At 37.8% G+C, this 14,196-nt stretch overlaps 1 protein-coding gene across 4 annotated transcripts in view; it reads right to left on the reverse strand.

Moving 5' to 3' along the window:
- ABLIM1 (actin binding LIM protein 1) overlaps positions 1-14,196 on the reverse strand; it is a 211,403-nt gene that overhangs the window by 7,938 nt on the left and 189,269 nt on the right. For 3 of the 4 annotated variants that reach the window (XM_074831342.1, XM_074831340.1, XM_074831341.1), the window contains exons 16-22: positions 12,976-13,023; positions 10,546-10,692; positions 8,271-8,362; positions 8,040-8,136; positions 6,182-6,243; positions 5,813-5,873; positions 1,873-4,833 (exon numbers count right to left, since the gene is read on the reverse strand). In XM_074831342.1, the coding sequence (XP_074687443.1) occupies positions 4,784-4,833; positions 5,813-5,873; positions 6,182-6,243; positions 8,040-8,136; positions 8,271-8,362; positions 10,546-10,692; positions 12,976-13,023 (557 nt within the window). In that variant the 3' untranslated portion in view covers positions 1,873-4,783. Of the gene's footprint in view, positions 1-379; positions 461-1,872; positions 4,834-5,812; positions 5,874-6,181; positions 6,244-8,039; positions 8,137-8,270; positions 8,363-10,545; positions 10,693-12,975; positions 13,024-14,196 lie in introns of those variants that run through there. The other variant, XM_074831343.1, reaches the window with a different exon arrangement.

Consider the following 14,196-nt stretch of genomic DNA (forward strand, 5'->3'; position numbering starts at 1 on the left):
GCTGACACTGACTCTTAGCTAAGAGATGATCCAAGATCAAAGTATTGCTCCATTCCAGTATGGATCCCATGACTACAAAACACTGCACCAATTTTGGGATTTTTACCAATTTACAAGTATATAATTAATTGCTTGAAAACATAAGGGGGTTGTGAGAAGCTCAGTCCATGAGCAGGGAGACAGAGATGTGGGACTCCTGGCCCAGCACTGTTCATGGACATGCAGCTGCTTCCTCCCTGTCTGACTCCTCTTTCCCTGCTTAGTGATAAGAAATCTTCCCAGTCTAACAAGAACCCACACTTCAGTGTTTGAGCTCTCAAGTGTGCAACAACAAACAACTTCAGCAGGAAGGAGCATTTAGGAACTTGCTTTCTCTTACCTCAAGCCTGGTTCTGTCTACATCTTTTAGTATTTTATTTCGCCCTCTGTTGGTCACCATGAGCATTTCATATGGAAAAATCTGTTAACAATGTATAAAAGGGGGAAAAAAGAGATGTATTTATATTCTAAAGCAGAAAGAACACAACGTGTCTCATTTTCATAACCACACAAACATTTTTTTCCTTGTCAAAAAAATGACAGCTTTTTTTCCTTTTCTTTTTCTCCTAAAGTTGCATGAAAGACAAGACAATCTGGACATAGTAAGAACTTATTTAGTATCAGACTGCCTCATACTGTAGAGCCACTACATATTTGCCCACCCTAATGATTTTTATGGTGCATATAATACATCAGCTGGCTTTGGTCAGACAGAGTCCTCTCTAGTCAATATACTCTCTTATCCATCAATGTATAAGTTTATTAAGGTAAATGTATTTGTCACTCATTGGTCTAACTGATGGTTCCCAAAGTGTGGACAGATCTAAGGAAACAGACAATTAATGGACTTTTAAAAGATGAAACAGATGAAAGTACATAAAATAAAAGCAGCAACTCTAGATAACCAAGATACTAATTTATGGGGACCACTGCATTCAGTAGAATTCATCACATGATTTTCTTTGCCTTTTTGGACAGTTAAGGAACTTAAACAACTACCCACTGTCCTTGCTGGCTGTGCCATACATACATGGATTAAAGGAAATACTTTTGCAGACATATTTGTCTTATGCACATTCATCTGCTTCAGAAGAGTATGTGTCCAGCACATCTCCTATTAACATTTCCCTTGCTTTCCCTTTACAGTGCAAAGAATGTCCAGAGTTTACAAGTATCAGTTATTGGTCAATAATCAATTCTTGAATGCATAAATGGTTTTACTTTTCTTTTACGTGTACAGTCTTTGTTTGAAGAAAATGTTTACTGTCAGTCAGTCTCAAATCAGTCTAATCTAATAGAAACAATGCTGCTTAGAAAGGATTTCAGAAAACCATGTGCCTTAAAATCAGTTTCTGGAATCATCCCTGGCAAATAAAACTCAGTTTTAGGATATTTTTCCTTGGGCAGACACTTCCATAAATGCCTGGAATGACTTAGGAGAGCTGATGTTCCATCTGACAGAGCCTCTCCATAGCCCTTCTCATTGCATGTCTCTGCCGAGTAGGAAAACAGCATTCCCAGTGGGGTCCTCGTCCAACCCCTACTGAAGTCAATGAAGTTTTTCTGCAGATTTCAGTGGCGATTGACTCAGCCTTTACTGTTATTTATGGGTCTTGTTTTACTTGCCCACTGGGAACAAGAGTGAGACCACCAAAACTCTCCCGGACAGATAGCTGAGCTATTATCAAATGCTATTAATTCAATTATTTTAACATCAGAAGAAATTCAACCTAATCAACTTTTGTGCCGTACTAGGCAATTAAGTTCATTCCATTGTCAACAATTATCCCAATGAACTTTTCAGAAATATAATAAATAAGATTCAGGCATCAATGAACACACCACTGAGTTTATTGTAAGTAATAATAATTTAAATAACGTGTACTTACATACCAATTGTAAGATATGATTCTTAGGAGATTCTGACATTGTCACAATTGTACAATTAAGTCTATACTTTGAATTACATTGTTTATGTTTGATACTGGAAATGGCTACCATATACAGCATTATAGCAAACTAAAATGTAACTTTTCATATTCAAACAGGCAGAGTTTAAGTCAAGATCTACGGTCATAAGTACATTTTATATTTAGATATTCACAACAAGGTATGTCTCAATCTGGGGTAGCAGGATGCACAAATTCTGTCCTTTCTGCAGAACCCTTTGGTAAGATTTGGTCATTCTTAAGTTTTCTAATTTTCACTTTTCACATGTTTTGTGCTCATTTTGAGTTGGCTTCTTTTACTTTACCAGTGTTAAGTCAGTGTTGAACCACTGACATGAATAAAATTACTGCCAGTTCACACACACTGGTATCACCTTTATAAACATCAATAGAAAGTGACCTATTATCTCATGAAAATTCCCATAAATTTTACCACTAATAATACTGACAGAATTTGTCACCCAAAATAACATTCCAAATCACTGGGTGCATCAACAGCAGTGGTGGCTGTAAGAATTTCTATTGCACTGAACGAGAAATTATTTGGAATAAAAAGTAGGATCTCAGGAGTTGGGGATGTCCCCAAAGTCTGTATGTATATAAATGTATATAAAAACATTTGTTAATATACATTGCACTGGGGTCTCAGCTTATAAAGCTAGAGTTATTGCCTTGTACAGTTTGTCTGGAGGTGACTCGGAAGCACAAGTAGTAATCTGGTTTGCAAAACGAGCTCCTCATTTAACTGCAGAAATGCTGATCCTTGTAACTTTGGCAAAATCATGATTTCTTGGAAGGTTCACCAGCAATAGAGAAAGTTATAAGATTTAAAACGCAGCCCTGTTTGAATCCCCTCTATACATTATGTTCATTTTTGACTCAGACTTCTCTAAATATAGCTATAAAAACATTTTAATTCATATCTTATATTCAGCTGACATTACCTGCTTTTCCAATAAATCTCCTGAAAAATTTCTTATATAGGGAATTCAACATTATTGAAAGGTGTCAGGCTAACGGTGCTGCGAGCTAAAGAACAGATCCAGACAGATCTGTAGGTGTCTAACCTCCAACTTAAAACAAAGATCCATGTATTTCATTGATTTTTAAGTTAGTTCAGCCTCAACAGTGTGTTGTGAGCCACAATATACTGCATCACTTTTCCAACCTGACAGATCTGAGACTTTCCCATTGAGTTTGGCCTGCTGTTTTGGTTAGTGGAAGCTTGACAGAGAACTAGCTATTGAGCATCTTCAGTATCTTCGTTTGTCTCTAGAAAAGCCTCCTTCACCCAAGAAGAAAACCTGGGCTGCCCTCAGCCTGCCTGAGTACTAACACCTGTAACAGGGAAAGTCCAGAACAAAGGGAGAGGTTCGGAACATAAGGAACATGGACTGAGGTGAGGTAAAGAAAAACAAAGGAACTAAGACATTTCCCATATTTTATCTGCATTTCACAGTCAAATCTTCACTGTCTTGAAGGAAAGTGAATAACATCTGCACTTGCCTTTGGCTCCAACATGTTAGGCATAGATACTCCTCTGTCCATTCTCATCCCAGGGACATGACCATCCGGAAGGGACTGCATCAGATACAGGTATACATCAGACACATAGGTTACACACACAGAGGGTAAAGGCACGCAAGCAGTGGTGAAAACAAAGGTGAATTTGCCCTGAGACTTCCTTCAAGTCTTAATATTTAGTCTTATCATATAGATCATTGCCATGGCTGTTGTTTACCACTTCACTGAGGCATGCAGAGGGATCCTTCGATCCTTCTGTCACTGCTAAGGCTGGCGATAGCTCCCCACTGAGCCAACCAACACCACTTCCCAGGTGGACCTGGGGGCCCCAGGAGAGTGGCGGGCCCTTTCCCACCCCACTGACTAAGGAGGGTTCTTCTTTGGACAAATACATACAAGTATTAATTCAGATCCCACCCAAGAGCATACAAAGCACTCTTATACCTCTGGCTTCCCTTCCTGTCACTTACTGTATCAGCTGAAGGATTTTGGTTTTTTTGTCTCTACAATGGGAACTTTTTACTATGAGCACAAACAGGGACAGGGTAAAAAGGTGCTGCTTTGACACAGGTACTGTTCCTAACGAAATAACTTTTTGAGGACAATACATAGACAACTTCTGTCTCCTCCCATAATCTTATTCTCTTTCCAGTCATCATGATTTTGATACACTATTATTAAAATTATCCAAGTAATTAAACCCTTTCTTAAATTGCCTTTTCATATTGCAATTGTGCTGAGGAGCCAGCCAGACTCAAACCATTCTGGAAAAACCCCTGCAGACAGTATTTGGAGCAAAAAGGTTTATATTTGCAAGCACACCTCTTAGTGGCTCATCTGTGATGGCAGCACTGTACAAAACTATTGATCAGCCATCTTGTCTGGAGAGCAAATTCCAGGGTAAAAGTGAGGAGTTCAAGGCTCCTAGTGTGGGAGAAAACTGCCTCCAGAAGACACTTTTTGTATGTCTCTGGGGTTGGTACTAGAGAGGCTGGAAATAAATCCACCCTCAGCTGTCCAGAGAGGACTATTACAGAAAACTCATATAAGAACAGACAGTGGATTTTACAGAGCAAGTCACAGAACTGGTGTGAGCTGTCTCAACCCAGCTCTGGGGAGGTAACAAGGAGGATCTGAGGTTGTGCCTGTTTTTTGTTGGTAAGAATCTACATTGGTGATTATGCTTAAACATGCAGGAAAATCAGAGCTATTGTCTTAAGAAACCCTTCCCTGTAGCAGAAATTCAGACTTCAACAAGAAAGCAGATGCTTTTAGTTCTGTTGCCAGTTGATTGATGAAAACCCGTACTCTACCTGGAAATCTGAAAAGCAAAAGAGAAATCTCATCAGCTTTAGAGTGTGGAAGAACACAAATCAGACACAATCTACCAGATAATCCTTCTGTCTTTTGGTCTACCTGATCTTTTCAAAATCCCACACAGTTCTCTAAGGTCAGCAACCTTCCTACTTTTGGACTTAGTTTGTAAAGAGTCAAACACTCCTTTTCATTTTGAGCCGGCTTCTCATTCAGGAAAATTAAGTCACTTTGGAAATACTAAGAAACACAAAAGCACAATCAAGTGAACAAAGAGCCACCAAAATTCAAATGTGTAGAGCAGGATTCACCTCACCTAGCCTCTGCCATCAGATAGCTGTCTAGATTCCTCCACAGTCTATAGACACAGCACCAAGAGAAGATGCCTGATTGTAGAGTATCTAAGATAGTCGGGATCAATCTCACTTTGTAGATAACTAGCCTCTCTCTCTTTCTCTCAGCTCAAACCACTTGAAAACATTAACTCTCAACATTTCATAACTTTCATAAATATTGTCAATTTTTATTAGGCAATGACTGATACCACATCTAGCTCAAAGTCATAATGAAAATCATGAGCAGCAACGGAGATTAGAAGGCATTATCCTTCTTCCTTCACTGTGGCATATTCTTTCAGACTATGCAGTGGATGGTCATTTTCAGAGAAAGAAAAACCCTAACAAAACTCAGTATATATTCCTGCCAATATACATGTTACCTGCTTTCCATTTGCACCAATGCTAAAGCAGTCCCTTGGCATAAACAAGGATCAGCCCCACATAGTAGATTTAGCAAAATAAACTCAAACTTTTGATAAGTATTTGCAGAGTTTGAGTTAATTGTTGAGTTTACCAGAGGAAGTTAAAATGTACTGAGCAAATACAAAGTAATCATGTTCACAACCTTAAAATAAAACACGAGAATTGATCAAACATCATAACATGTTCAGTAAAGAAGAGGCATGTTTAAAGGCTCCTCAGCCTTACCTCTAACACCACCACTCACATCCCCATAACTGTTGTACTGACCAAAATCTGTAGACACCGGCTGTAACAGGAAAAGAGGGACATGCACGTAAATTCACAGTTCATGACTTCACAAGTGGGTTGGTATATGGGGAGAAATAAGTTGCTTTAAGCCTTTTATTTCCCCCTCAATTTTCACAACATCTCTTGCATTGCTTTCTTGCCTTTTTAACAATGTAGTTTGTGAGAAGGGACATTAGGTTTTGTTTGACTTCAGATGGTCTTATAAGAAACCTTGATCAAACTGAAAGTCCAATACAGTTAATACAGAAATATATACCACGGATAATTAAAGCCACATTTTGCTCCTCAAAATCACCATCTCCTTACCCTGTGAAGTCCATTTTTTCCATAGCCAGGGAGAGAAGAGGTTTTGGAGGCTGAAGCATGTGCTGTTGAACGAGGAAGAGAAAAATCTTGAAAAATCCCATGGAAACTCAAAACCAAGAACATTTGAGGAATCAACTAGCATTAAAAAACACAGTTAAAGGGGCTAAGCATATACGTAACCAGCTGAGACACACTGACTCTAAGAAACTAACATCTCAGCCCCAAACTCATCACAACCTTCGATACATTCTGTAAGTTACATGCAGCTTTATCATGCCACGGTGGAGGTCATCAAGAAGGGACACTGTGACTTTGCCAGGCACAATTTTTTGCTACAAAGGAGAAAAGGCTATTAGTTTTGATCCTGTAACACTGTAATTGACAGATGTTTTGGTACTGACTTCAACAGGAGAACAATCAGAACAGGCGGTGCTGAGTGAATTCAAGCAAGTTTGAGAATTTGGCATTCTGATTCAAAATTATAGTTATCTTGTACATGATGTGACACTTCTGAGAACACAACATGATTCAACAGAGCTCTGTGACTCCTGCTTTCATCTGAAATGAAAGTGAAATAAGGTATCTGGGCACATTCAACTTAGCATTTGCACCAGCCTCAGAAATTGCACAAACAAGATAAAGACAATGTTGAAATGTCAAGAATTTCAAACATCAGTGTTTTCAAACACAGATGTAAAGATGGATAAATAGAAAGACTGTCAGCATAGTGATCAATAGCACCTCTACAGTTAATACAGCTCCTTCAGACAAGATCCTCCACATAGGAATGCAATTTTTTGTTTTTCAAATGTTATTTTTGCCACAGAAGGGGAGGGAATGTAGAACTTGAGGCACTGTTGTTGCCAGCAATAAACAGCTTTGGGAATGGTACCACTGATTCCACAAAAGGCAACTGATGACTGCACTGATTATCACTGCAAAGAAGGATGGACACACTCCCAATAAAGGAGTCCGCCAATCTGTGCTAAGGTTAATAAAAAAATCATAAACTCTGAGTTGAGCAGGTAGACTCTGGCCCTGTAAAAATTACAGATAGCGAGGGAGAGTCACAGACATTCTCTCCAAGACCATAAATAGAGGCAACACACTTATACAACAGGGAACAAGGAAATCCTAGTTTGCTTGGCAGCTACTCCAGTGGACATCTCCAAAGAGACTCATCGTGTCCCTTCTTGGCTCAAAGTACAGCTGCTGTGCTACAATGACTGGTGGATGAAGAAAGTGAAATAAAACGCCCAAACCCTTCTCTGGAGATCTGAGAAGGCCACAGATGTATATCAAAATGTGCAATGAGGCCAAGAATCTAAGTCACCAATTAACCAAAGCTGGCTTTTTTGCTTTTGCTTCGGAACAGAATACACCCAATCAAAATGTCAGCCAAGGCCAAAACTCTGGCTCTGTTTGAAATATGCATCCCCACTGGTAAACGTTGCTGACTTTCTGTCCCTGGGAGGAGTGACTGAACAGTGATAGGAAACACCAGTTTAAGCAAAGCGTGTTATTGTAATTTAATAACCCAGCCCATTAGCATGTGTGTGATGTAATAGTCACTGAATATTTTACCTCACTCCTTATCTATACTAGCAAATCTCTCTCCTCAAAATTGCCTGAAAATCCTCAGCCTCGTATTTCATCTAATCAAAAAACCAACCACAACACTCCTCCCCTCATCAAAATCAGCTAATGAATTAGGCCACTCTTTCAGGGGAGAACACCACATATACATACATCAAGCCATCTTCCCAGTGATCTCTCTCCTGGGAGACAGCTTGATATGTGTATGTGTGGTGTTCGTTATTTACCGTTCATTATTAGCTTTATTGCCTACATGAATTACCTGGAGAATCGTAACGACTGGCAGAAAGGGCTGACCTATCGCGACTTTCCTTTTCCATCTCTTCTTTGAGTATCAATTGTCCCAGACCAGAGTTGAGCTACAAAAGGCAATTAGAAAAATATATCAATAAAATAAAGCTGATTGAGGCATTAGTAGAAACTGCTTACAGAAAACAATGGGGCACTTTTTGGATGGTGTTCAGAAACAGCATGAAGACAAGCTTATAACTACCTTCATGAGCTGCTCCTCCTGCAGCTGCCGCCGTCTCTGTAGCTCCTCATCATCTTCCTCTCTTCCACTTGATCTGCGTCTCATGTCAGCTCCTGCTTCCATAAAACCACAGTACAGAGAGAGCTTTGTGTATCAGTTCAACCGCAGCTTGAAGATTTCAATGCCAGTTCAAAGTACTGGTCAGTTTGATTTACTGAATAAACAAAGCAGTATTTTCTTGCAGACTCAAGAGATTTTTTTAAAACTCACTCTTAATAAAACTCACGCAGATAGCCTGCCCTATAGCTATCAGGCTTCTTATAAAATTAACAAGAAGTTAAACTGCACGAGAGTTCCAAACTAAGCACCAGTCCTGGATACAAAAGCCATGAATCAATGTAATAGAAAAAGGGGGTTCAGATTGCTAGTTCTGGAAACATGGGGTTTAATAGCACCAGTAACTGTATCAGTGGCTGAAAACATAAACTCTGATTCATATTTATACTTTTATCTAGACTCAGAAAAGCAAATCTGAATTAACAGTTCAAATGGAAAATTAAACTACATTGATCTTCTAAATGGACACTCATATTTGGAATAAACAAGGCACTATTTTATTCTAAAATGAAGCAAACTAATTTTGTCTATTGGATAAAGCTAAAATTATTTAAGACACAGGTGTTCTACATTTTAGTTCCTTATTTTTTATTGAATAATCTTTATTGTCTTGAATATTCTTAAGAAATAGTCCAATTTAGACACCAGCACACTTCCATGAATACAGAGAATATGATATTGCTGCAAGCATTTAGACAGCAGTAGTATTTTTTTCTGCACAGGCTATATCCTGATATAGTTATTCACCAACCCTATTTGAATGAAAACTAAATTTTGCAACTAAAGTATCAGAAGGTTTATATCAATTAAATGTTTTGTACAGAAGTGTTAAACTGATGCTAATATGGAGAGACACAAAAGGTTCTGGGGAAATTATTTGTATTTAAATTATTTATTATTTTGTTTGGTGTCTCAGGCTTTTGCAACACTTTTCAGTACAATAGCAGTAATACTAATTTTTTGGACAGTATAGCTCATGCTAGCTCTGCAAGCAAAATATCACACTCAAAGTCAGACCGCAAGCCAAAAAACCTGGGGCTTATGGGTCTGGTTTTTAGTGATTAATCTTGTACAATGTCTTCTTATTTCTGAATAAAATACAGCTATGAGCACATCTTAATGTTCCAAACAGTCCTGTTTAGTTTCTCAGATGTAACAAAAATATCTGATAGCCAATATACAAAGCAGTTTTACTGGAAGTAATTAAAAGTTGTCATCCACCTGCCTAGAGGCTGAGCTGAAAGCCAAAATTTCCAACAAAGGCTCCACCTCAGACATACAACATAATAATGCTGTAGTTATCACAAGCACTGTCAGTAGAGTTTCGAGTATGTACATGTTATCACTGTGACTGTAATGTTTGACAGGTTGCATCCTATGTAAAGGACACTTCCAAAAAATTGCCATTGCATATGCAGTCCCTTAAGTTGGTCATTGAGCTCTCCCACCCTCTGTCTCCTCTCCCAGCACTTCTATGAAAATCCCATTACGATGAAAACCATACAGAAACCTGAAACAGGCAACACCTTCAGTGTTTCGGATATGACTTCATAAATGAACTAGGCTAGATAGATTATTTTATGCTACAGGGGTCAACAAAAATTATCAGAGAAAAAAACCAAACAAAACAAAAATTTAAAAATGATGATGCACATGATTTAAATAAAATAAAGATACTTGTAGCGTTACAACACAGAAGAAAAATACAAAGTCTGTAGAAACAGTAGCTCTGAAAATCAGGACTTTTTTAGTCCGTTAATTATTCATTGCTTCTTGCCATGGAATTAGTCATGTGGTTGGAAGCAATCATATTTTCTGTGGAATATTTGCTATTAGCTTAGAAATAAAGATTAAATAGACAATAACTGAAAGAAGTCAGGCTTGTGTGACACCCCACATTTTTTAAGCTACTGCACGGGAGTTCACACAATGTGTCTGCGGGTTAATATCTGTGTGATCAATTCAAAAGTCCTTTAGCAAAACCTCTTTTAATCAGCGCTATTAAAATAGTTTTAAATTCACAGACACTCAGAGGTCTCATCAGAAGAACTGTACTTTGTGGTGAACACCTGGAGTGGACACAATCTTCACTACCCATTTTTACAGCTTCAGTATTAATCTACTTTGCTTACCAGTACCTTTTAAGCCGTATGGCTTGTATCTTTGTTTTTTTGCATACCTATGGCCGCAAGGGAGGGAGGACCTGGCCAGTGGTCTGTCTCAATCTTTGGTATCTCGTTGGGTGCTGGTGCATGAGCTGCTGGGAACTTGGAGGACTTGATGATATCCTCGGAGGACTTGCTCTGTGCTGCCAAAGCAGCTGCATCTAGATGGCAATCAGGGAACTTAGCTATGTAATAAGCTGTATCAATATAAAGGTCTTTCTTATTTTGGCAAAATTTTATACCTTACAAGAATTTAATTTTCTAAAGCAAACATTTTCACGTTTTGCTTTTCTAATTGCAATTTGCAGCAAAGTAATGTCTTTCTCTTGCCAACAGACTGGTATCAAACCTTCCTCTCCTCCCTCATCCCACCCTCAAAATAACCCCAAATCAGCTTTAGATTTTACTAGGGTTGCACAGTGTTAGAATCATTAGGCAAGAGTGAGAAAATTCACTCTAACAGTATTTGCCAGTATCTTCTAAGGACAGCTGATTATTAATGAAGATGAAATCAGATTTATGTACTGATCTGTAGTCCCTCTAGTGCAAGAAAACAAATAGTTCAGAGGAACAGCACTAATTTTAACTCTACTGATGTTAATTATTTCCTATGTTTCTGTCAAAAGCTGCAAAACAAACAAAAAAAGAAATCTGAAACAAATATGTTTATTTAACCAGTGGATTTTTTCTGCTGCATGCCCTTGCTTATGAGCATGCAGTAGTAGTAAAAGCAGATGTGAATTTATTAATAAATACTAAACTGCATTCAGATCAACTTGGCAGGGACAGGAACTTGCAGTGAAATGAACCTCACCAATAAAATACCTCAGCATTGGGGCATTCACTTAAAATTCCAGTCTAAGCCAAAATCTCTTCAAAGCATATGAGGATGTGTATTACGGCTTTCACTTCTCAACATTAAAAAAAAAAACCCAATAGGATTCAGTTTACATTAAAACTAGCCTTAACTACCTCTTATCTGCAAACTGTTAGCTCAAATAATTTTCTCTTATATGAAGCTATCGTATCACAAGCAAGGATTCTGGATTTTTTTTTCCTTTTCTCTTTTTTTTTAAGCAGAAAGTCATCTGTTAACAAAGTGAAGCACTGTGTTGCTCATGCAACACATTCCAAGTAGTTTAGGAACATCAGTATTAGATAGCATTGGGAATTCTGAACATTTTATGATTAGGAGACTCTAAGCATAATTGCAGGTATGGAGGAAGCTGGTCAGAGTTTACAAAAGCATGACTTCAAACAGTACTTACGTATTAGAATTGGTGATGTCAGTGGTTAAACATTCACATGTTAATGGGAGGTGAGGAGATACATTAAAACCATAAAAATAAACAAAAATAATGTTAAGACTTTTTCCAAAATGAGCATACGGCTTGAAACTTAAAAAAGAAAGAGGATAAACCCCTGATATAATACCACAGCAGTGTTATTTGCAATGCTCACTCCTGACTACAGAATGGATTTCCTGGGCTTTCCTAATCATCTCAGCTTAATGGCTCTCAGTCAACTGTTCATCTAAACCCTGTAGTACTGCTAATTTGCTACTTAACCCTAAATACATTTCATTGGATAAATGGTCTGCAACTGAATGCAAACTCGAAGTCTTTAAAAAGTGGAGTCATCTGTCTTTCACAACATTACATAAAAATCATCTCCTACTCAGTTTTCTGTTCACAACAGAAGGCAAGAGTGAACACACTCTGTTATAACCTGACCTTGCTCTGCAGTACTAAGGACTGGCAAGGCAGTGGGCTTCTGCCACCATTTCAGACTTGCTATAACAAGAAAAGAACTTGCTACACCAAAAAGATTAGAGCACTAACACTGCTGAACAACTCAGAATCCAAACACCTGGAGAAACAAGTACAGCATACTGCCTGAGCTGTATCACAGGGCTTGAGAATCAAATTAGCCCTGGCAGTGATAAGTCACCTATATTATCTTCAATAATCAAAGATTCTTATTTAAAGCCACAGGTACATTTGGAATTCCAGTCTGATAATAACATTTCCACCTTTGCTGTTGAAATAAATTATTGTACTTTGTTTAGAAGGATATTCCATGAAGTCCCTGTCAGAAACAGTCTGTTGTTAATCCACTGTAACATAATCAGTACCTGTGTTCTGAAAATATAAAGTAGTGAAATACAGGAAGGCATCATAATGCTGAAGAGACAGCAAAATCCCAGTTAATGGCAATTTTGCCATTAATATCAACATGGCCAAGATTTAAACCATATGATCCAAATGACAAACATGTTTTAAAACATAATCACGCAGCAGGACATGCAATAACAGTTCTTTCAAGCTTGGACTACTAATTTTTTTATGCTTACAAAGTAAAAATGGAATGCTTTTCACTAGTCTGCGTGCCTTTTAATTTAGTTGACACTCCAGTTTTGAAATAAAAAGGGAAAGATCATTTACCATGTTGTTTGTAGATGGGTGGTTTTCTGTAAATGTTGACACCTTGATCTGTGAAATTGAGAAACAGAAAAATGGGAATATGAAAACTACTTCACGTGCAGAAAAACATAACTCCAACACTAAAACAATAGACAGACCAAATCAAGGATGTAGCACAAGAAAAAGCCAGAAAGCTATTTCTAGTATTATACAAAACCAGATTATTTAAAGAAAAGAAAACATAAGAACAAGTGAAAAGTCAAAGACATGTGGTATGAAGTCCTTTGGAGCTGATTCGGTAACATGTGGATGCATCCAATTCATGAACCATTCATTTTAAACATCCAGAAGATTATCAGTGGGATAAAAGTTAGAGCAGAAATGCAAACAAGCAAGACATTTCAGTGGTGAAGATATAAGCCATTTGGGGAAAACCACCCCAAATAACTTTTGTGGAAAATTGTGCTTCAGTTGTAACAGCTCAATTTTCTTTCCAACTGACTGGCTGGATTGAGCAGAGGAGAATGCAGTGAGCCTACAATTCACTTTAAAATCCAGAGAACAAAATAGCTGCTTAATACACTGTTTTGAACAGTCAACAACAGCTACACTTCAGTGAATCAAAGGAATGCTTTGTGCAGTGTTAACTGATACACTACTAACTCTCAAACCACAAGGATAGATCTTATTTCTTTTTTGTAATTATTTTAATGTAAGGCCCACCACATTGCACATTATCAATGTAAATGAGAATAAAAACACTCCCCAGAATTCTAATGCAGTAAATCTACAGCATACCTAAAAGATACCATATTTTTACAAATAATAATCTAAGACAGGAACCAGTTTGTTCTAAACTACCTTCCCACTCAAGCCAACACTTCATGTATTCGGCACAGCTACAAATACAAAAGTTAATCTAAAATCAGTGCTACAGTGCAAAAATCTGTCAAAATCTTATTCAAAGATCAAAATGAGCTCCTGGGAACTAGAAAATTAATGTCAGAAACCCATTTTGCTGCTTCATACTGCCTGAAAAAAGTTTTCAGTTACATTAAAATGGAAGATGAAAAAGCATTTTAGAAACACATGCTGTGTATCGCAGATCCAATTAAAGTGCTACAGGAGACAATTTAGCTTTTGGCGTTAAGGAAAGCTAACCCTAAAGATCTATTGAAACAGAAGCAAATCTTACTCTGCAGACCCCTACATCCTTGACTAAACCGGCAAATTCATTGCACA

This window comes from Strix aluco, chromosome 7 (genome assembly GCF_031877795.1).
Source record: "Strix aluco isolate bStrAlu1 chromosome 7, bStrAlu1.hap1, whole genome shotgun sequence".
Lineage (NCBI taxonomy): Eukaryota > Metazoa > Chordata > Aves > Strigiformes > Strigidae > Strix > Strix aluco.